Source organism: Tachysurus fulvidraco, chromosome 22, assembly GCF_022655615.1.
Source record: "Tachysurus fulvidraco isolate hzauxx_2018 chromosome 22, HZAU_PFXX_2.0, whole genome shotgun sequence".
Taxonomy (NCBI): Eukaryota; Metazoa; Chordata; class Actinopteri; order Siluriformes; family Bagridae; genus Tachysurus; species Tachysurus fulvidraco.
The window spans coordinates 14,003,412-14,026,800 of NC_062539.1; the positions used below are offsets into that span (position 1 = coordinate 14,003,412).

At 41.1% G+C, this 23,389-nt stretch overlaps 1 protein-coding gene across 1 annotated transcript; it reads right to left on the reverse strand.

Moving 5' to 3' along the window:
• Positions 1-22,633, reverse strand: tesk2 (testis associated actin remodelling kinase 2). Its single transcript, XM_027142662.2, has 11 exons — positions 22,061-22,633; positions 16,400-16,707; positions 12,965-13,086; positions 10,692-10,740; positions 5,157-5,303; positions 4,399-4,481; positions 3,688-3,772; positions 3,493-3,576; positions 3,070-3,156; positions 2,812-2,950; positions 1-1,775 (listed from the first exon to the last, which is right to left on the reverse strand). Exons 2-11 carry the CDS (start codon positions 16,622-16,624, stop codon positions 943-945), a joined length of 1,854 nt encoding a protein of 617 aa, XP_026998463.1. The 5' UTR covers positions 16,625-16,707; positions 22,061-22,633; the 3' UTR covers positions 1-942.
• Positions 22,634-23,389: the final 756 nt, after the last annotated feature.

Consider the following 23,389-nt stretch of genomic DNA (forward strand, 5'->3'; position numbering starts at 1 on the left):
TCCGGAATAATTGCCTCAGGTTTAAACGACACAAAAGCAAATCATTTATTATTCTTTTTAAACAACTGAATATACATACATGCACTTGACCCTTAAAAAAAACAACAACAAAAAAAAACAACTTTAAGCCATAAACAAAATAAAGAAGGTCCTGATCTGTCTTTGGTAGAAATTATACATCTCTGAACATCAGTTACAAACCTGTACGATGAGTAAAACAGCCAGGACGAAACACGTCGAGACGCCAAGACACTTTTTTTTTTTTTTTTTTAATGTTTGTGCTCATCGAAGTGTATTAATAATAAGCTTTACACAGTTGACCAGCAGGGAAAGTAAGACATAGTAAAACTTTTTTTTTCTTCCTTATAAATATCAAAATAGAGCTTCTCTCTATATTACTATAAAACTAGTCTGCTTCGGTTAGACTTATTGCATAGAAATGTAGTGACGTATCCAACAAAACAACATTAAAAGATTATTAACCCATTGAGTTCCTCGATTCAAGTGCAAGATACACATTTTTAAGTAGTTACAGACATGGACGCTGTTTATTAGGGTAAGCGTTTTATCTGTGCAGGAGTAACACTCGTTTGAACCCAGGTGAACTGCGCATACGGAATGTTTATCTCTTCCAGCGATCAGGTGTGCTAATTAAGAGAGATGCATACAGTGCAAAATTATGTGAATAGCTGTAATAATGTTTAAATACCTGAAAAAAAAACACAAAATCACAATTCTGCTATTTGTATCTTTTACGATTCCCAAAAATATCGATTTCGAGTCACAGAAAGTGTTTTGTCAGATTAAGATAAACATAGTGCTCGTAAAAATACATTCATTTGATCTCCGTCTGTGTGAGCGCTGTTTATTATTTTCAGTTAACGATCTGGTTCAAAACGCCTGCTGTGTTAAGTGTTAAATAACGCGATGATGTGCGTCTTCTCAGATGTCGCACCGGGACAGTAGGTCAGGTGACGCAGATGCGCGGCAGGGAGCGAGAACAATGGAGCACAGTTCCTGGGGTTCGGCCGGAGTGCTCAGAGGGAGCGGGTTCCTGCCGGTCAGGGAGAACAAGCTGGATGCTTTCTCTTCATCTTCGGCTTCCATGTCCTCTCCGTTTCCGTTGGGCAGCTGGTATCGCTCCTTGTCATTGTCATCATCGGCGCTGCCTCTGCTACTCGAGCAGTCCATGGCTTCCTCTGTCTCAGCCGAGCTCTCATCCAACTCCGCCCTTGTTTTGGAAGTCTCTCTGGGTCTGTATGGTGGGATCTCGGGCACGGCGTATTTCTTCGCCCAGCCACTGAGCGCTTTCGGCCGAATGTCTCCGCCCTCACTTCTGGCTGCACTGAAGGCTTCACACAGCGCCTGCTGTGGAGACACGGGCAGGGAGTGGCACTGTCGTCCTGGCAGCAGCCACAGTTCAGGCCACGAGCTGCCGGCATTGCTCTGAGGCTGGTACGAACTCATGCTGCCTCGTGGCGAGTGCAAGTCAAACATTAGTGAGAACACCGACTTGCTGGGCACGTCAAAGAACTTAATCTTACCACCCTTGAGGTCCTCACGAGCGCTGAAAGGGTTGACCTTGGCGATTCCTCGTGGTCCGGGGTTGTAGTAAGGGTCCTGGACGTTGACCTTGCGGCCTGGTTTGCGCGAAAAGATATCTGACTGGCTGCGTGAGAGCCAGATGTTGCGTCGTGGACGAGGAGACTTGGGTGGGATCTTATCGTCCTGTAAACCCAGAGGATTCAGCCGCTTTATACCCTGAAACTTATCACCTAAACAGAGACACAGAGAGAATTCACATGCTGAATTATTTCACATATATATATATATATATAATGAAGTTCTGAAATCAAAATGTGTTACTTTATTACATGTATTTCAACAACAAAAGGAAAAGTTCTAGCATTTTCAAGTTCCTCAAAAGTGAAAGGGTGGATTAAAGATTTAATTTAAATGACAAAACATGCCCTAACATCTACATTTATAACCTAATCCACTGCTAAACTATAAAGAATGATTACAAACTTATATATTTATGTTTTTCCTGAACCAGGGGTGTCCAACTAGGTTATTGAAAACCTCCCTTTTTTCCCGGTGACTTTAAAGTCTTTCACCACCTGGGGGCGCCACGACACACTAATCCGTGGGCTCTTCAGGCTAGAACTAAAGGTAAGAGCACACCAGGGGATTGTATGGAGCTCTAGGCAGATGTTATGCTATGTGTGGAATTACAAACATCACACCGTCATTCAGCCTTGTTTGGAATAATGCTAAAAAGCCAAGCAGATGTTCTTCGCTGAAAGCTTATTGGAGGAGCAGAACCAAAATAACAACAACAAAAAACTAGGGGCTGCTGCTCAGGTGGTGAAACGTTCCTGTCCAGAAATAGAAGAAGAGTGAAGGGATGCTGAATGATTGATGGGATGCCCGGTGAGAGAGCTGGCCCTCCCTCGCTTCCTGGATTAGCTGCCAAAGGAAATTGGAGAGCAGGGTAGTAAAAACGAGAGTGTAACTGGAGCTGGCGTGCGAGCAGACAGCTTGCTTTAGAGAAAACACAGCAGGCTGCGATGTCCTGATGAACAATGTGTGGGGGTCAGGAGGAGGTGTGTCAGGTGGAGGACCAGGTCTTGCGTGTTTTACAGCTTCCAAGGAAACGTCCAAAGTATGACGAGCTGTTCGAAGGAACGCGGCTGTTGGATTGTGGACCGTCTGTTTTGTTTATTAGTCATGACTGACTTCTGATGAATCGTTTATCTTATCAAAACCTGTTAATGAGGATCCTAATGTTGCACTTGGTTGGTTACACACCTTTAGCGATGCTCTTTTTATCCATCTCGGCTTGTATATGGATCCTCTCCCTTTCTCCATCTTCAGCTTTTAGACGCCGCTGGATGTCCTCCAGCCTTTTGACGATATCCGGGAACGAAGGCCTGAGTTTTGGGTCCATCTGCAACCCAATATACACAGAATTCTAGAAATCGGTGTATGCTATTCTCGCTATCTAGAGACAGTGAAGAGAGAAGCTCGAGGTGAGATGAAGATGAAGCGTTAAGTCACAGCACTTACGTTGCAGCTGTTAAAGGCGAGCTGCAGGAAGTCAGGAGGACAGTCACCAACCATGTGCTGGAACGCGTGATAATCCAAGCCAAAGTTCTGCCAAAGTGAACACACACACACACACACACACACACACACACACACACACACACACACACACACACACACACAGTTTTACACAAGTCTATATTTAAATTGCTGTTTAAACCTGATTCTGATGCATGAATGCAGGTTTATAGATTGAGTTTATAGATCTGGACTGGAAGGTTCTGTCTAAATCGTTCTATTTATTTATCACTTGACTGCACACAGGAGGAGTTATCTGTGTTCAGGAAGTTAAACAGGACTTCCACATTTCTTGGCAGCATACAGTTTTGATTGACCGTTATCTCTCAGGTGAGAGTGATTTATCTGTGAGAGCACAGGACTGACTTCGGTGCGAGGCAGGTAGTCGGGGTCGGCCTGGATCCTGGCGATGATCTCACACAGGATGATGCCATAGGAGAAAACGTCGGCCTGGAGACAGACGCAGAGAAACGTTCGCATTATTTAGTATAAATCGAGGTGGTTTGTGTCTGGTTGTGTACAGAACTGTAATGGCAGGTGTTCTGGATCTCGCCGCCTCACCTTTTCGTTGTACGGTTCGTCTCGCAGAACTTCCGGAGCCATCCAGAATGGAGAACCTACGACTGACAGCTTCTCGCCATCGACCCTGCGGACACACGAGCGAGAGATTCTCAAACGAGTTCACGCATGTTCCACAAAGAACCCCGTGGGGTGAAAGGGAGGTCTTTGATCATGTTAATGTGAGTGGAGTAGTGTGTGTGTGTGTGTGTGTGTGTGTGTGTGTGTGGGAGTAAGTGCGTGTGTGTGTGTGTGGGAGTAAGTGCGTGTGTGTGTGTGTGGGAGTGAGAGAGAGAGATCTTTTTTAGCTGCTTTGGTATTATTAGCTCTGATATTAGTTCACTTCTGAACGCTATGTTCTGCCAGATCAGATGCCCTTACAAACCCCATGATGCATACACTCACCCACCCACAGACACACACACCCACACACACACTCCTCGCTTTATCTTTAGTTATTAAACACGTTACAGTTGTTTGCACGTTAATACTGGTGCTGATCACAACACAAATCGCAGATTAGCCAGGTGTGGAACTAAAGGTGTTTCTGTCATGTCTTGGAGGGGACACACACACACAGACACACACAGACACACACAGACACACACAGACACACACAGACACACACAGACACACACAGACACACAGACACACAGACACACAGACACACAGACACAGAGACACAGAGACACACACACACACAGGGTAACTTACTCATGACTGGGGATTTTTTCTGCAAGCCCGAAATCTCCAACAATGCCGGTGTAACTGTTTTCATCTGATTTGATCAGGCAGTTCTGCAAAAAAACACACACAGTATACTTATGCACTGCCAAAATTTATTGCATAAGTGGCACTTTAAATCTTTGGGTAAAAAAAAAAAAATGGAGAAAAGTTTTGGCACCCTTCGCAATAACCACGTTCACCTACTACTTCTATTTCATAATCGATTACGACTGACTCAGTCATTAGGGCAGAAAAGCAAAGTGTTTCTGCCTCATTAGCAATGTGGCCAGTTAAATTAGTCAGAAATTAGTCTGAGAATTATTCACGCTGAAGAGAAACGATCGTCAGTGTTTACATTCCCTCAGAAGGTCACATGTACAAACGCGAGCGCTGCTTGCGGTTTGGTACTGGATTCCTCTGGTTAAGTAAGCGGTTCTGCAGCATGCATTGATCCATGTAGATAAACAGATCTTTACAATTCCAGACATTACAGGGACTGAAGATACGGTGAACTGGTTAGCTTTAGAAAGGAATGCATATTGTGTCTGATTTCCTTTTTTTTTTTTTTTTTAATGAATGATACCAGTGCGACAAAATTAGCCGTGCTCTCTGGGTAGGCGGAGCATCACCTTAGCCAATCAGAGCGTTCATCGTAGTGTAACGACGCTCCTGTGATGCTGCTGTTTCGAAAAACTTGAACGTGAGACGTGTGTCAGAAGCGCGAGCGTTACCGTGGCTTTCGTTACCTTAGAGGTGAGGTCTCTGTGAAAGATGCCCTTGGAGTGCAGGTAGGCCAGACCCATGGCGATATCTGACGCCAGTTTGACCCGTGTGGTCCAGCTCAGGAACTTGTTGCTGTCCAGCAGCTGCTCCAAGTTTCCGCCGTTGATGTACTGCAAAAAAACAACACATGACAGGTTCAGGCAAATGACCATGAGGAAACCTGTATACTAGGAATCGACTCAGTACAAGAAATTACAGCAGCGTTCTTATTTTTCTGTCATCAGGCCCATATTTTTACTGAGGGAAAAGTAAAAAAAAATAAAATAAAATAAATTCATATGATCTACAGGGGTATTTCAACTTTTGCATTTTCTTTCTATTTTTAACAAATACTTTTTGTTATTATACATGATACTACTTTCCCCACAATGTTCTACTTCACACTTTTAAATATTATTTAATAATAAACAATAAATAAATAAACACAATAAACAGACATTATGTGCTTTTATTTACTGTGTTTAATTATTGTGTTCTTTTATTGCATTCTTTTTCCTTTTTAATACATTTTGTTTCACATTTCTTGTGTGTTACGTTTTGAAAAAACGATAAAATAATATAATCAGTTATTTTTATCATCAAATACCTTTATATTTTCTATTGTTAAGATTTTATTTACTTCTGTTAGTTAAGATATTTTACGTCTATTATTTGCCTGTTTAACCACTTGACTACTTTTTATTTCTCCGGGATTTCTGAGGGGTTATTTTTAAGTGTGGGTTTTACACACTTAATATGTAATATATGATTTAAAAAAAAGGTTAATTAAAGTAGTAAACTTGTATGTTTAAGGGCATGGAACCAACAAGAACAACACAACATTAAACAACAAAACTGTATGAAAGACATAAGTACAGAATTTTTGGTCGAGTCTCGAGTTTTTTGGTTGCCAATTTTTCTTTGTATGTCCACATGTTTTTCTGTCCAAATTCTTATTTTAAAAAAAATCTTGAGGTAAAATTTACAATCCTGAGGGTAACTACATCAGAAAATCCACCTCGGTGGGGCTGGTTATATAAAAAGTAAAGCAAAGAAACAAACAAAAACAAACAAACTCAGCATAGACGGATTTCCCAATGGCAAATCCAATCTTTTACTGGTTTTCAGTTTGAAGTGGTTTAAATGTCTGTGTTCGTGTACATCTCGGCTTGGCTGCTCTATTAATACGTTCTCTTTTAAGCCTCGTGTGTCTTGACCGAACCGAGAGACTCGGTGTCCCTATTTGTCCTACTTATCCCATTGCCTGAACTCGACGCAAACGCTCAGAGAAAATCAAACTGTATTATAGCATTGTGAAGATATTTAAAATCAGAGATGCTTCCTCTTCCTCCTCCGTTTGACGTCACTGACCTTAAATCGAACTGTACTCTGAGACCTCGATCTGATCATCTGCTTTATCTTTCGCCGTTTAATCTGAGCTAATGGAATTACTGAACGGAGCTAAAGATCACGCGGGATGTGTCATTTAAACTACTGACTAAACTAGCTGACAGGCAGGGTGAGGATGAGGGCAGCCATGACATCATCGTTTCTTTCTCCATCACACCATGGAGAAGACGTAAACATTTTTACACAACATTACACAAAGTCTTTCACACTAATACCTAGTGGCAGCCGGTGTATGAACTGACAGCGGTAAATCCTGGACTCTGATTAGTCGGATGGTGCCAATTCATTTTCTAACAGAAGCTCTGACGGTAAAGCAGGTTATATTAATGAGCTCGTTATCTGATGATGCTTCCTGTAAGGAATTGTTTTTTTTTTTTTGTCTAATTAACTCCAAGGCAGAGTCTACAGCATTACATGTAACTATAAAAAGATCAAACAGAAGTGACGCTTTGCTCTGTAATAAATAACCTACATGTAGGCTGTAATAAAAGAGGAATGAAATGCTTAAGTATGTGCCATTATTAGAAATCTCTCCCACTTCATCATGTTTTTATGAGTACGGTGTTTTATGCCCGGCCTGTCCTACGGAGTGTTTTGATTAAAGGTATCGGCTTCCTATTTTAAACAGAGTGCTCGATTGCAAATGACGTCTCGATGTCTGCTCTGGAACCGGAGCTGGAAGCCATCGGGGCATCTTCGCTGGTCTTCTGTGAATCGGACAACTTTGAAACAAAGCGGGTGGCTGGTCGAGACGCATCTATCAGAGTTTTGAGAGAGATGAAGACGGGACATGTAACAGCTAAAATTAAGCGGATGTTATGGTGCACATGTTCGCTCTGTCATAGCAGACTGCTAGCTCATCTATTTGAGGCTAAATATACAGTCTCCTAGTCTGGGCTTGGCTATTTCTGCCCTGTTTACTTCATTTGATACAAATGTAGATGACCTGGAAGGTGTTTCTTGGCTATATGTAATCCAAACTGAACAAAATGCTGTTTTTTTTATTTGTATTAAAATAAATAAACAAAGCGGTAGCATTAATGCTACGTCTCCAAGCGACTAATTTTCACATGGGGTTAACGGTTTCCTACATTACCCACAATGCCATTCTGTTAGGGGCACAGAGTTGCTTTAGTTGCTGCTGAGCGGTAAAAGAAGCTGTTTTGTTTTTAGGACTGTTATCGATTAAATATATTGCGACATCATTGCAGAAGCTCCAACCTTTAACAGGTAACAAAAACAAGGCACCAGAATCACTAAACACATCATAAATATTTCAATATGAACACATTTGATATGTTTTCCATTAGGCACATCAAATAATAAAGCGGGGCCAAGGGCAGCGGGGTATTTTAGAAAAAAATTAATTAATATAAGTGATGATTATTTCAGCCTCTGTCACGATACTCGGTCAGGGTTGTGCCAGGTGGCAGATGTGCGGTGTGGATTGTTCAGTGTTACACCGATGACAGACTTGTGTTTGTATATAACACACCGGAGGCTGCGCTGGTGGGTGTGTGTTAATGCAGTGCATGGCACCGGAGCTCATCTGTTACTCATCGTGTTTACTAAGATCCGGTTTGTGCAGGAACGATGCCTGATAACACGCAGCATCTGTAAATGAACTGTCAATCATTCACCTAATCAGTCCTGTGTGCACTTTAACCCTCCTAATCGATACCGATCACACATACAGGAAGTCATGCCTGGGGGAATAACTATTTCTTCTCTAAAAAAAACTTCTCCTGAATCTTTGCTATATAAAGACTAATTCGTTTTTTCCACAGTGAGGAAAAGACAATAATCTGCATTGTCACTTTGTTGTGTGGAAACGTTGTGATGAAACTTTTTAGCTGGAACTGCAATTAATTACACAAGAGCCAGGTCACCATCGCAAGAATCGTGGTACACGACTGTGCTTCGTATTTATTTCACTTGAAAATAGACCTCAGTTATTGTGATGGCGGTGGTAAAAATGCTGGGTTTCCTTCCTGCAGTCAGTTTGAATGCACCGGGGTTCCATTCGTAACCCTATGTTCATGCTAGCGAGTGACGAAGCAAGAGAGACGGACGTTGGTTTCCTGTGTACGTGTGATACAGAACCGCGATTTTGTGACAAGCTGCACTGGAATCGGGATTTTCTGAAGGCCGTAAAGCAAAAATCCGACGTTTGGCTCGAACGATGCCGTCAGAAAATCTAATATCGTTAAATGTATATAAAGTCGATCTAAAGAAAATTAAAAGATTTAAAGAAATTTGGAAAGAGATGATTAGACTGTAGCGAGTGGATGTACAGAATACATTCACTTGCTTGCTGAGAAACAAAATGGAGGCCTTGATAAATAATGTAGTATACAGGACGCTTTCTTTAAATTGATGTCTCATCCACTACGCTGTGATGATTTTATGGTAAAATCTTTTTATTCTCTTTTATTTAATATAACAAGCATTAGGAAATAATGCTAATGCTAATACCATCATTATTATTTTATTTTTTTTTAAACAGCAGAGGACCGAGTCTTGATCCTTGAGGAACCTCTATAAAGCAATGTGATTTCTAATAAAAAAAATAAATAACTTACACATTTCTATGGGTTTGAGGAAACGTTGTGGTAGCAGTGTTGGTTTCTTTCTCTCCCACTGCTATCGGGTGTTTTAATGTGGGTCATTTTAACAGCTGAGTTTATAACTGCACTTGTCCTAGACCTAGACTTGATCCCTCACAAATATCAGCTCTGATTATAAAGAAGCGTGCACCATATATGTACACCACTACTGCCTTTCTGTTTGCTTTAGCTTGAGAAATACTTCCATTACAGCATGAAGCTTTTTGCCGAGCGATATTCACACTCTTGTGTTTGTGGTAAAATTGTGGTGTCAAGACTTCTCTTCTCACCTGGTTTGAAATGGGTTACACCGATGAGTTTAAAATGTATATATATAAAAAAAAAACACCAGACAGCTTCATGGTTTCATCATTTTGTACCCAAACGTTCATGTAAATCTTCACAACTCAGGTGAAACACGCTTGACTAGAATGAGGATGTGAATATTGAATAGAGTTTTTATTTTGTCATGTATACATCATGGCTCAGTAAAATTATTTCTTCAGATATCCCAACTTTGGGAAGGTTGGGTTCAGAGCACAGGGTCAGCCACGATACAGCGACCCTGGAGCGGCGAGGGTTAAGGGCCTTGCTCAAGGGCCCAACAGTGGCAGCTCGGCAGTGCTGGGCCTCGAACCCCAATCAACTGCTTTAGCTACAACTGGCCATGTGCCTATGTTTTGATTTGAAATATCGTGACGTCGAATACTTGGAATCTGCCTCTGTTCTGAAATCAAGAAATTTATAAAATATGTATCGAATCCCAAGGAAAGGGATGTTTTGGAAGGGACTTTGAGTTCTTTGAGCCACTTTAAGTATGTGTTTTGAAAGTCGCATTCCTTTAGCGTTGAAGTGTGTGTGTGTCACCCAAACTGTATTCCTAAGCCTAACCATACTCCTACACACAAACAGCTAACTTTTAATTAACCTGGCTCCTACTGCTGCTATTATATTCAGCTGCCAATCACGGCCTGATTACATACACACATGCACACACACACACACACACACAGCAGTCCTAGCACTAGCCCTTTACACAATGTAAGTTTATTGTTTACAAACAGTGATTTGATGATTAAGCTACCTCTTAAACAATAAATAACATTTAAAAAGATCTTTTTTTTTTAAACAACAGAACAAAACGAACGCGTGTTCAACCACCTTGGATAACGATCTCTTTTTTCCCCAGGCATTTCACCCTTAAATCAGTAGCAAGTCCCTATATAAATAAATACTGTACTTTCTCGATTGATGTGATTTGTATGGAATATTCCAAATAATTTTTTACAACCTGTAATGGACAACTCGTGGAAAAAATCAACGTTTTACGCACAAGGTGTTAAACGTTTTCACACATCAACCATCATCAGTTTTGTAAAAGCAGTATCGGTTAGACAAAAAAAAAACAGCAGCTCAGCGATGATTTAGAACTTTTGTAGAGCAGAAAGTCTGCTGTAGGTGAGTGTAGAAGCATGTCGGAGCCTGCCTGGAGGCTCTTCTTACCTCTGTGAGAGCATGGAGCTGACCTTCCTGCACACAAACACCCATGAACCTGCAAAAACAGAGCAGAGAAAAGATTACGGTGTGTCTACGCTTTGTCCCATTCTGCGTTGTTCGTGTTACGTCTTAAAGAAGCAGGACGCCCTGTTCCGGTCAGCCGTCCTGTTCTGTGGATCGTTTAGCAAAGCTGGAGGAGTGACAGCTAAAGATTCCAGCTTCTAATTGATGTCCTTTCAACAAGTTTGGAATGATCTTCTCCAGACGGAGCACATCCTGTAATTTGTCACTGAGGATTAGGACCCGACAGCCGAGAGAAGTGAGACGATGTGGGGAACGAACCTGGTGTTTTCAGCGCAGTGCAGCACTACAGCAGCCCCTGAGTGGAATTTGTGTGTAGTGTGTAATGAGGTTAAAAACGCTTTTGGACTTTTTCAAAATAGCACTTTTACAAGACACAAATCTACGTTATAAGCCAGAGTGTGTGTGCATACGGGGTTTTACAGTAACCGCACAATGTTGGTGGGGAAATAAAGCTGGCACTTGAATGTTTTACTTAACAAGTAGACACTAGAAAAGTTTTAGCAAATTTTGTTACTCATTTTGTTAATCAATCACACACACACAGATGTGTCCCTGGACTCGGAAGGCGTATAAAAGGAACACTTTGTGACATGCTATAACAGGAAAACAAACAACGTCAACAGAAACCTCGCTTCCTGACACCACTCTGTGAAATAAATGGCTAAAATATTTTGTAACATATTTAAATCTTGGGGTATGACGGGCACGTGATACCGTGTGACCTCCAGGTTAGCGTGGTAGTTAACTATGTTGGTGATGAAAGAATATTTAGTGCTTCAACTGCAAAAGATGAGCAAAAAGGAACACACACACACATGCGCACACACAGTCCCTGAGTGAGATGTCTAGACGTTCGCTGACAGGGAGGACACACAGTGTTGATGGATAACACTGGCATCCCGCTAGCACGTCGCTCTGCCTCCCCTTCACACGTCACAGCGCAGCTGGAAGACACCGTTTATGAATGGCCCCATGTCTAATACAGGGTTATTGTGCTGCACATTAGCGTGGCCTCTTGACTCCCACGTCAGCTCAGAGTAACATTCCAGCAGTACAGTTGCTCAGGAGTAAATCGAACTTGGTCTATGGTAACAAAGATATTTAGTGGTTGGATGAGGAACAGAGGTGTTCAGTGATTGTCCTGCACTTGATACTGTTCGCTAGCTCACTTAGTCACTAAAGCCTGATCAAAAAAGTATTTAAAAAGTTGGCAAATCTAGCTGAGCTGAGTTGGCAGCACTGTGTGTGCGTGTGTGTGTCCATCAGCATCTCCTTCCCTCTGAGTCCCCAGTTCTCCCCCACTACCCGGGGCAGTTCCAACCCACCACACCGGTTTAGGAGTGACTCCCGGGACTTATGGTGTAATAAACTTCAGGTCTGACATTTATAACTGCTGCTTGTTGGGTCTTTTTCTAAGTAACAAAGACCCCCTTAGTCAGCGCTCAGGGCCTTCCGCCCCCGTTCAGCAGGACAAAACAATGACGTGATTGTGAAAAACACACACAGGGCCTCCCCTCTTTCAGCCCTCCCACCCTCGCTCTCTCTCGCTTTCTCCGCCTGTAGCTCGCGCACACATTCTGCTGTACAAACACCAAGCACGGAAATAGAGCGAGCCCAAAACGAGCTGCCTGAACTGCAGTTCCATTTATAGACAAATGTGCACATCGAGTCTTTTTACGAGACCGTAGTTTTCCATAGCCAGCCACTCAGACATTACACACTACCAATCGAGTTAATGGCAGAGAAATAAGAATTGCAGCTTTACACTACATCTCTTTTCTAAAGCTTTGTCACGTCTGATAATCACTGAATGACAACATCCTGACTACAAATACGTAATTTGGCCGGTTGAGCAGCTCGAGTGCTGAATCATAGAACGGATGAATCATATGTGCTAATGTACCATCGCTAGCATGAACACCTACCAACCACACTGCTTTTGACCGATACAGGTTTCACATTTATTTCATGTTACTATAAGTGTGACTCTGGTCAACTCTAAAATAAGTACAGTTAGCATGTAAGTTGAAAAGTGAGTAATAGATTCCACATCATCCTCTGGTCACTTGGTAATTTGCATGTCAGATGTGACACCATCAATCAACAAAACAAGTGTGTGTGTGTGTGTGTGTGTGTGTGTGTGTGCGTGTGTGTGTGTGTGTGTGTGTGTGTGTGTGTGTGTGTGTGTGTCTGACCTGAGGATGTTGGGATGCGAGAGTCTGTTCATAAGTTGCACTTCTCGAAGCATGTTAGCTCGGTTACTGCTCAGTTTGTTCATCTTCAGAGCCATCACCTGGTCTGAGGCTCTGTGACGCACCTACACAAACACAAACACACCATGATATATACACAATATTCAAAGTGTCTGTGGTGGAACATCACAATAAGTATGAAATAAAACACCCCCCATGTCATATTGTTACAGGAAACTAATCTGCAACAGGATGGTGCGCTACACTGAATTTAACGACACATCCTGAAGTGTTTTTATTCCACTTATTGCAAACAAGTGCAACCAGACAAAGTGCAAACAAACAAACAAACAAACATAAATAAATAAATAGTGATCATTTAACTAGAGATTACACAATTTAATATGATAAAACTCTTGAACTTTGTCTGTACGGTGTCCGTAACTCCATACACTAAGGTGTACTTTATTCAACGTATTGAATCGCCAATTCTGAATGAAATGAGGCTTGCTTAGTTCACCAGCAGGGTGAGAAGATCTAGACCTTCTTCATCATGTCTATAGATTGGTACGAGTGACAGTGAACGATCCGCTCTCAGACCCGTTTCTTTGCTTCCTCTCCACGTCTGTGTTTCTCTGATGGACTAAAATATGTCGAGAATGATAAACCACAGGAAGCTTTGATGACAAGTGTGTTAAAAAAAAAAAATTACTTCAGAGTTGGCCAGAGTGAATATCGTAAAGCTAATCTACACTAGACGAAGCATGTATACAAATAAACAGTGCGGTGTGTTACCACGGATTAACAATGCTAAAGCTATTTTAGAGAAAGCAAAATGTGGTTTCACAAAAGCGCAGTCGAGCTGGTGGGTGTTGGATTGGCTGTATTTCATTGAAATTTTGGACCAATGCCATCAGAGCTTGAGAGGAACTTGAGTCAGGAGTTCCCCAGTGAACACACACATACACACACACACACACACACACACACACACCAGCACAAATGTTTATTTTTCATTCTGATTGCTCAGACAGTGTGGATTAATTTGCTCCAGCAGAAGCACCCGTTCTTGTTTCTATAGCAACAATTCAGTTCTGCAGAGAACTGCAGAAATAAAAAAGCTATCTAAACAAGTTTACTGCAAAGACATATTTATGGAAGGAGTCTCCAGTTTAACCGGTTTGATTAATAACCCCGTCACTCATTTGCTGAATCGTAACAGAAATGAAACACATCAGAAAGTGATGTTGAAGGAAAGTTCTGGGTGGTAATAGTAACCCGGATTCATCCCACCACCCCGCTGATTGCTTCTTTTATATTAGCGCTTGGTTTGCCGAATCCCTCACGTGTATTCGATACTTGTTTCGAAAGCTCAGAATTTGGCAAGGTTTATGAAACTGTCTAAAATCTGATACTAGGATGTGAGAAGTCAGATGGCCATATATTATCTCCCCATGCTGATTTACAGCCCACCTACAGAGTGAGCAGTCTGGTTGGAGCACAAGCCCAGACAATCACTCTAGCGTACACACAGGTCCAGACAACCTGCTCCACAGCCTTTCTGCCTGTGGGGAAGAGGCATCCGCTGGCATGCGCTCCAAATACAAGCCATTACATCCATCTGTTTTGAAGCAGCATTCACACCACGGGTTACCACCTGGGAATTTCTTTGCTGGTGTCAAGCAAAATTGCGGAATCAGAGTCTTGGTGTGATGTTGTTTCATGTTTCTGAAGACAGCCCTAGTTTTTGTTTGTGAGAGATGAGACTTGTTATGGTAACTGAAAAGTAATTTTGAGTATGAAGTGCCTACTCCAGCCCCACCCACCTTTCCAAGACTGCCTAATTAAGAGATTTTGACTTCTTCCCGATTGCTGTGACCTGCAACAAAACTATTTTTTAGTTTTACTTTTAACGGAAATGTTTTCTTGTCTTTCTTCATACCTTCATACTTCACCTAAGCAACAACAAAACATTCCTTCGATGGAGATTTTCAGATGTTTTTTTTTTTTTAGCATGGATATCTGTTTAAAACCGGTCTAGACATGGCCATATTTTTTAATCTCCTGTGAAACCTTTCTATCTGGGTATTCATTCACATGTGTTCTGAAACCATCCGAGCATGAATGGTGGTTTCAGAGCTTATTTGAAAGAATTCTGCTATCTGTTGGGATCTGTAATTAAACCTGTTCCAGCGTGGCTATCTGTCCGGATCTACTACGAAACCATCTGATCAAATTTCGAGTTTTGTGCCATGTGACAAGAAGGAATTCAACCTATGTCCCATTGTTTTCTGTTTGTTTTAAAGGTTAATCGACTTGTTCCTAGGAGATTACCCCTGTGTAGTCACCTGGTCAACAACAGAATTCAGTACAATAAGCTCTAACAACCCCATGGGTTGGTGTGACCAAAACCAGTTCTTCTCATGCGATGGAACCTCCTGAATCTAGCACGTGGGACAGCCTGTCTCTGCCAAAAGTTGTGACTATATTAAATGGTCTTTAACTCTAACACACAGTGCTGTCAGTCCTGCATCATCCCTCACCAATTGAAGCATAAACAGTGGCTTCCAGGAAGTTCTGCCATCCCAACAGTCCCTGGTTCATTTGCGCTGAAAGAGGGATTGATCTCCACAGTGGGCTTGATTTGAGCAGATGAGCAGCTCTGCATGTCCAGAACTCCTCTTCTAAACTACGCAGGATGCTTTAACATGAGAAGTCATCTAGACCAAGGGTTCTTAACTCCTGTCTTCAGGACCACTTGCCCTGCACAACATTATGTTCCCCTACCTTCAGCACACCATTTGTTTTTAAACCAGGAAATGGCATGCTGTTAGAAGAAAATTAACAATGCTGAAGTGATGGGAAGAAGTGGAATTATTTTCCTAATGTGACATTTACACCAGTTTCCCAATTACAATTCCATATTAAAAAGCACAACATATTTAAGTGTCAGGTTATGAATCATCTACAAAATAAATTTCCTAATTTCTTGACCAGCCACTTGAAATTGACTCAACAGAAAAAGTAGGATTTGTCATGTTACCGAGAAACTTTACAGCATAAACTCTGGAGACTTGATCTATAAACGTTAAATAAACCTCTCTTTAGAGATATCAAAGATTAGAACCACATTTTTATCTGGTTATATGGAGTTCCTACTGTATGGGTCCCTGTGTAATCTGTTACTATAGAAACAATAACGTAGCCAGAATGACTGTCTGATCTGCTGTGACAGAAAATGAATCAACATGTTCTGACCAATCAGAATCGAGAATTCTTTATCATGCATCTGTATAACTCAATCTTATTGTAGGTGTACCTCGGGGATTAGTACGAATTCCGGTGACAGTTATAAATCTTTAAGAAGCACCAAAAGCATTTAAAGGATGCAACTTTTACTCAACTTGCCTAGGAACATAAATATAGCAAACTCTTTACCTTGTAGACCTCTGAGAAGAAGCCGGAGCCGATGCGTTCGCATACGAAATCGTCGAGGCGCGTCAGGCAGGAGAAGGCACTGATGAGGGCACGGTAGGAAGAAGGACACAACCTGTCCAGTTGGGCAGGGCCTGTCTCTGCTTCAATCACGCCTCCATCCAGGTCCTCCCGCCGATCAGTCCGCCTGGGAAACCCCGCAATGGAGTTTCGCTTGCTCCTCTCCATTGCTATTGGTGCACGACAAATGTGGTGAACAACTCCTTAATCAGGCTTTCACATTTTCTAGGGTGTGACAGTCCTCTGCCGACCTTTCAAATCACAAGAGAAATAAACCTACATTACCTTCACATGTCTGTCTGATCTTTTGCATCAATACAACATTTGTCAGACTGTATATTTGTAATCACAACCTCCAGTGTCACCCGTATGAGGATGGGTTCCCCTTTGAGTCTGGTTCCTCTCAAGGTTTCTTCCTTTACCATCTAAGGGAGTTTCTCCTTGCCACTGCTAACTGAGTCACCTCAGACTTGCTCATTGGGGATAAATACTCTCCATACACATTTAAATATATCTAATATTAATCTTAAATTTATAATTTGTAATCTTAAATAATTGTTATATTATTCTTTATATTAACCTTTTGTTCTATGTTTATTTTCTATAAAGCTGCAAATGTCAATTGTAAAACACGCTATACAAATAAACTTGAATTGAATTGTTCATCTTATTTCATTATTGATGAAATTGTTGAATTTCAACCCAGAAAAGCATGAGGAGGGGAAAAAAAAAAACAGCTTATCTTATAAAAATACCGGTTTTACAATTAAATCCTTTTATATAATATCATATAATCCAAATTATATAAAAATATTTGGAAAGAACACTGGTGTTTCCTTCAAGTGTAAGAAGGATTGAACTATGGGGCAATGTGAGTTGATCCGGAAAACCAACTGAGGCAACAAAGAGCTCATTTTTGGCCTTGGAAATGTAAACTTTGCTCGCTCTGTGTTTACGGCTTGATTACAGCCATCTTGAGTTTGACATGCGTGCCTGGACATTCAGATAAATATTTATTTTAACCTGTCCTTGAGACTCTTCTATCACTGTGTCATTTATTTGTCACGTACCAATTACACACTAAAGAAGGCAGCATGACTGACAGAAAAATGTCCCTCTCACCTTTTCTGGTGACAAAGTATGACATTTACATAACGTGTCTCTCGAGCTGAGCAGGACAACTGAAACACGAGAGGAAGTAACGTGATCGGTGAAATACCTAACTGTGCCGAACCTTGACTTCCTCTCGTTTTTTTTTGTTTTGTTTTTTTATTCAAACAAAAAATGTTATCAAAAAACAAAAAAGTTTAGATTTTCTCAATGTTCAGCATCTCAAAATGCATGAAAATATCCGTTCCTGCTGCTGATTTCCTCAGAACAAACCTGCATTCCCCAAAAACACAAGCATTCTCATTTCCACTCATTCATCTGAAAACCCAGTGGACGGATAAACTGCAGCTCTGTAACGTTTTATTTCTAAATGAAAAAAAGAAAAAAGAAAAAAAATGGCATAATGTGTAGCTTTGCCAAAACCTCAACACAAGCTTTTCTCTCAGGCCCCAATTTAGGGCCAAAAACGTAAAAGGTGGCCAACATTCCTCCAGCTGTTCGTCTCAGATTCTGGTTAAACCGATGGCTGAAGTGCATCTGACGTGGACTCTCTAATAGCCAGATGGAAAGAGAGAGAGAGAGAGAGAAAGAGAGAGAGAGAGAGAGAGAACTTTGCCTGCAGCTGGAACAACACTCTAAAGTCTATATTTAATCAGGCATCTCTCTCAATCCTATTTTTCACCAGCTTTAGTGCCGGGTTTAGTTCTCCGGTTAGGATTTGAAGAACTGGCTAGTGTTTTTACAAGACAAATGACAGTAATTAGATGTGCGAGATCAACTAATGTGACTGAAAGCCAACTCATTTTTAATCTCAGAATAAAAACTGAAACCTTCTGGAATTCCTCAGGGATTGAGTCGAGGCCCAGCGCAGGTGTTATACTGCACTATTGAGCAAGCTTCCACGTAGGCGTTTTGGTTCCCGGTCGGTTCTTTAGACATCGAGAACACGGCAATGTCATTTCACTTTGGAGTGGATCAACTTGAGAATGTTATTTGACTAAGAAAGTGAATCGATCATGCCGTGTGTTTTGAGACGTGAGCTGATAAAAAAGCCATAGCGCTGCTGTTAGCATTTCTTCCATGGTTCAATCCTGATTCCCGATATTCAGTAAAGGTTCTTGCTGGGAATAAAATTCCAGAGCGGAGATGTAGCTGGAAGTTTGATCAATATTACAACAGTCTCAGACAGTTTAGTTTATCTCAGTGTCACGGCATTCTCCGATTCACATACAAAAATATGCATTGGGTCATTAAAGACAGGGTCTCCGATTTTTGAAAGCCAATGTTGACATAAAAATCACCAAAACAAACACGCCCCTAACCCAAACGGGTCCCACCCCTGTATTGATAGCTCTGCCCACACATACATACACAACCCAGGCAACTAATGGAAAGAAATGTGTCTGTATCATAGCTGAAGGGAAGAACAATACGATTGCAGATAAACAAATAAGCAAAAATGACACACAAGCATAATCATGCAAACGACGGCATATATTAGTTCTGTGTAACAAAGCAAAACCAACGTTACTCACCTATTGAGAAGGAAAAAGCGCCTCGGCGTCTTAAGTAAAGTCGGCCACATATTCACAGATCGGAGTTTCCCGAGTCAGTAACTCCTGAGCTAAACGCTGTTACTACACAAAACGCGGTTGTAGCTGCCTCTCTACATTACTACGATAGAAAAAGGTGTTATTTGTGTAGTAACAGCGTTTAGCTCAGGAATTATTGACTCAGGAAACTCCAATCTGTGAATATGCACCAACTTCCAGCTCCTTCAGTTCTCTCCAGCGCTGGAAAGCTGATCCTATATTAACACAGGTACTTCTTGCCTTATCGTAAGTCTTTCTTCGCTTTTATCCACCATGTCAATGCTAAAACTGCTTTCTGCTAATGTCACACATGCGCACTGAACACTCTCTCCGCCGCATATTGACAAGACCTGCCCCTCATTGGCTACACGTTTGTTTTGATTTTTGTTTATTATTTCCGCCTGACTCAGTTTTCTGAAATATTTCTCAAAAATCGGAGATCCTGCCTTTAAGCTTTTTTTTAACATGAATATGAGAGTTTTGATTGTGTGCTTTATGAATGTGTTACGGCTTTGTTGACCACAAATGCCGAACAAGCTGCTATTTTGTCATCTGAAAATTTCTTTTTAGAAAACGTATCTGCAATCTGGACTGAATCACGAATTTGAGACTATAACTCGTGACTCATTCAAATCAATTTAAGGACTTATTAAGAGCACACTTTGATCATTCAGACACAGTAAATGTTTGTTTGCCCACTCCTTCACATCCATGTCAAACTGCAGGCAATGATCCTCTAAACATCAACAAAGGTTTTCACATCGATCTGTGGTGTTCTCAGACGCTTGCTGAAGACTGCAGGTGTTTTCTGCACCGAGCTGAACAATAACATACCTGACATTCCTTGTCTGAAGTGAGATTTCAGATAAGCTCTGGGTCACTTTCAAAACAGAACTACCAGCTCGAACAAACGTATTGCGAAACATTTTAGATGCTTTCATTTAAAATGTCATAGTCAGTGGTTATAAAATAATAATTGTGCATCTCGCATACAGGGACCCAATGATGAATCGCTTACTGCAGGCTAAAGCTCACAAAAACACAATGGCAGATACAGTGAAAGTGCTTGTAGGAGTCAGTCAAAGAAAATGATAATCAGTACGAGCTCACACATAGTGAGGCTGAGGAAATGAAAAGCATCCCAGCTGGATTACCACACGAGGTGTTAAATCAACACCTACGGTAACAAATTAACTCTTTGTGTTCATTTTTTGTCTCAAAATTATATAACCTGATATAATTATATAAGAACAGCTCACTCACTCCTGAGCTGTAACATCTCTTCGCTTAATACCTTAAAGGCTGCCTCACTACTAAAAAGTGGCCTCATCGTTCTTACGGACATGTCACATGGCAAGGGCTAACTCGGCACTCAACCCGAGAAACCTAACACCTAGAACAGCTGATAAAGACTGAACCACTGTAAATAACCATAAATAATTGTTATGTGTAGTACAGAGTCTGTGGTCTATCTCACAAAGAAGTGCTGCCCCGCCGCTAGCTCCGCCCACCCACCGAACCCTAACGCCTTAACTAACAAATTTTCTGCGGGAAACGCTGTACTCTCTTAGAAAGACCAACCTAAATCATTAAAGACCAAATAAGGCCTCATAGAATAGACTCAACTCAACTCAAGAAGTGTTAATTTCAACTAAACTCCAAGTGGCCAACTAAACCCTGTCATCACCAATGCAACTATCAAAAGGTCAACTTAACAATGTCAAAATCAACACATAAATGGCCAACTAACCCTGACTCAAAACATGAACAGTTGACCAAAATAACCTGCAAGAGACCAATGTTACCAGTGAGACTCCATAACACAAACCACAAGAGCCCAACGTGACCGGCGAGAGCCCAACGTGACCGGCGAGAGCCCAATGTAACCCGTGAGAACCTAATGTAACCTGCGAGAGTCCAACGTAACCTGCGAGAGCCCAACTCCTTCCTTGACCAACTCAACACTAAAGAGGTCATATTAGTTCACAGAAGTCCATCTAAACCTCTCAAAGGGCACATTCAACACTGTACATTGCTAGAAGTAGTACACAATAATGAGCCAGCTCAACCCTCAAAAAAAAGAAAAAAAAGAATCATCCCTCTGAAAGTCAGTTAACCTACCATAAACGTCACAACTCTGGAACCCACACAAAGACGATTCAACCCGAAAAGCAAACTGAATCTTTACAAAATCAACACTAAGTCAACACACTACAAGCCAAATATCCAAATCAACACTCTACAACCCAAGAAATGGATGTCACACCTCGAAGGGCCAAACTAAACAAGCAAAGGACCAACTCACATAAGCAAAAAGTCCAATATGTCACTCTAAAAGTCAAGTCAACACACGAGGTGTCAAAGTCAACACAACTTTGCAAAACCTCCAACCTAGGAGTATCAAGAGGGAACTGAACAAGCGAAACCAAATCTTCACATCACTCAACCCATTCAGGGAATGATCCAATTTTGGATCTAACATTATACACGACAGAGATGACCCTCACCAGTAGATATACATTACAAAACATCTAAACGTGTATGCTTTATTTTGATTAGAGCTACCGAAGCAGAAGATGCAGCACTCACTCCATGGCTGTCTGACATCAGGTGCATGCACAGGCACTGGAGTCCTTGCAAAAGTGCACACGAAAAATGCACAGGTTTGCAAATAACAAGTCTTGACAACCAGAGCCATGCAACAAGCAAACAAACCAAAAAAAAAAAAAATAACGCATCAATCATACAAGTCCAGCATTGTGTAGCTTCTACAGTAGCTTCATGGTACAACAGAGAGGCATCTTGCACGCGCACGTTTCTATAGAAACGCTTAAATTAATCTCAGACATTATTTGATTTGTTTGGGTTTTCGTTTTGTGTACAAACAATCTTTTCTTCTTACCTAGTTGTTGAAGTTGTGCTCAAACCAAACGCCTCCTTTAATGCCATTGCACTTCAGGGGACGACATTATAAACGCATTTCGTCCAAAAAAATCCACAAACAGAAATATTCATATACTTTAGAGAAGCCAGAAAGTTTTCAAGAACTCATCCTCAAACATCTGAATTAAAAGATGCAGAAATATCCGACGTTTATAGACCAATAACGTTAATATCTTGTAGAAAAAAATAACAATAACAATAATAAAAAAAAATAAAATAAAAAAATAATATATAATAATGGGGGCACAAAAGTAACAGTTTAAACGTAGAACCACGTAAAGTAAACAAGACGCGACGGGAGTTTTTCCAGAACCTTCCTTCCGTTTCTTATCACGTTGTCCTTCTTAATAGTAGCTGATATTCTCCAAAACGTCGTTGAACTCGCATGAAAATCCACCGTCAAAACCGTTTGTTGAGTTAATCTGCGTCAAAACACAAGTGAAGTATATTCCCGACTTCAACCACTCTGCTCTCCGTTAGCTGTCTCCGAAATACCTTTACATTTCTAATCGAGTGCACTTCATAACCTGCCCAAGCGTTTATTTCGTACCCTGAGTAGTGCGCATATATGACAAGTGAACTTGCATTTGATATTCCACCCGCCTCTCATCCTCGACGCGAACTCGGGTTTTCGCAAAAATCGAGATTGACAGTCAACGCAACCAATCCGAGTTAAGATCTAGTTTTGATTGACATATTCTTCAACCAATATGAAATGAGACTAATAATACGTTTTCCGCCAATCAAACGCTTCCTGCCTAGTGTCCGACCAATAATGTTTCTACGTAGATTGTTTTGACCTGAACGTTTCACAGCTCACAAAAACTAGCACATGAAATATGTTTAAAACTTACTTGAGGTTATTTTAGGTATTATATTACAAATCTACGTGTTTAGCAATAGTGGAAATAAAGGTGGAAATATTTATAGCGAACGTGTTATTAACTTTCACAAATTGACAGGAGATAAAAATGTTTAGACATTTATTGTAGAGTAAAACGCCTTCTGTTTCAGTAACAGTTTGGTGGGATTTGATGAACTGCATTTACTACATGAAGGCCAAATCTCATATATCTCTGTTCACCCTTTAGAACTGCACTACAGGTTGTTTTTTTTAATAACAGCAACTACACACTTCGTAGTGCACTAGGACGCCATTTTGGCTTCATAAATGGATGAAGAGTGAAAATCTGTTTTAGCGCCATCTATTGGTGAAAAACAATTCATCTGAACTCAAATATGTGAATAAGCAAAGTTCTCTCTCTCTCTCTCTCTCTCTCTCTCTCTC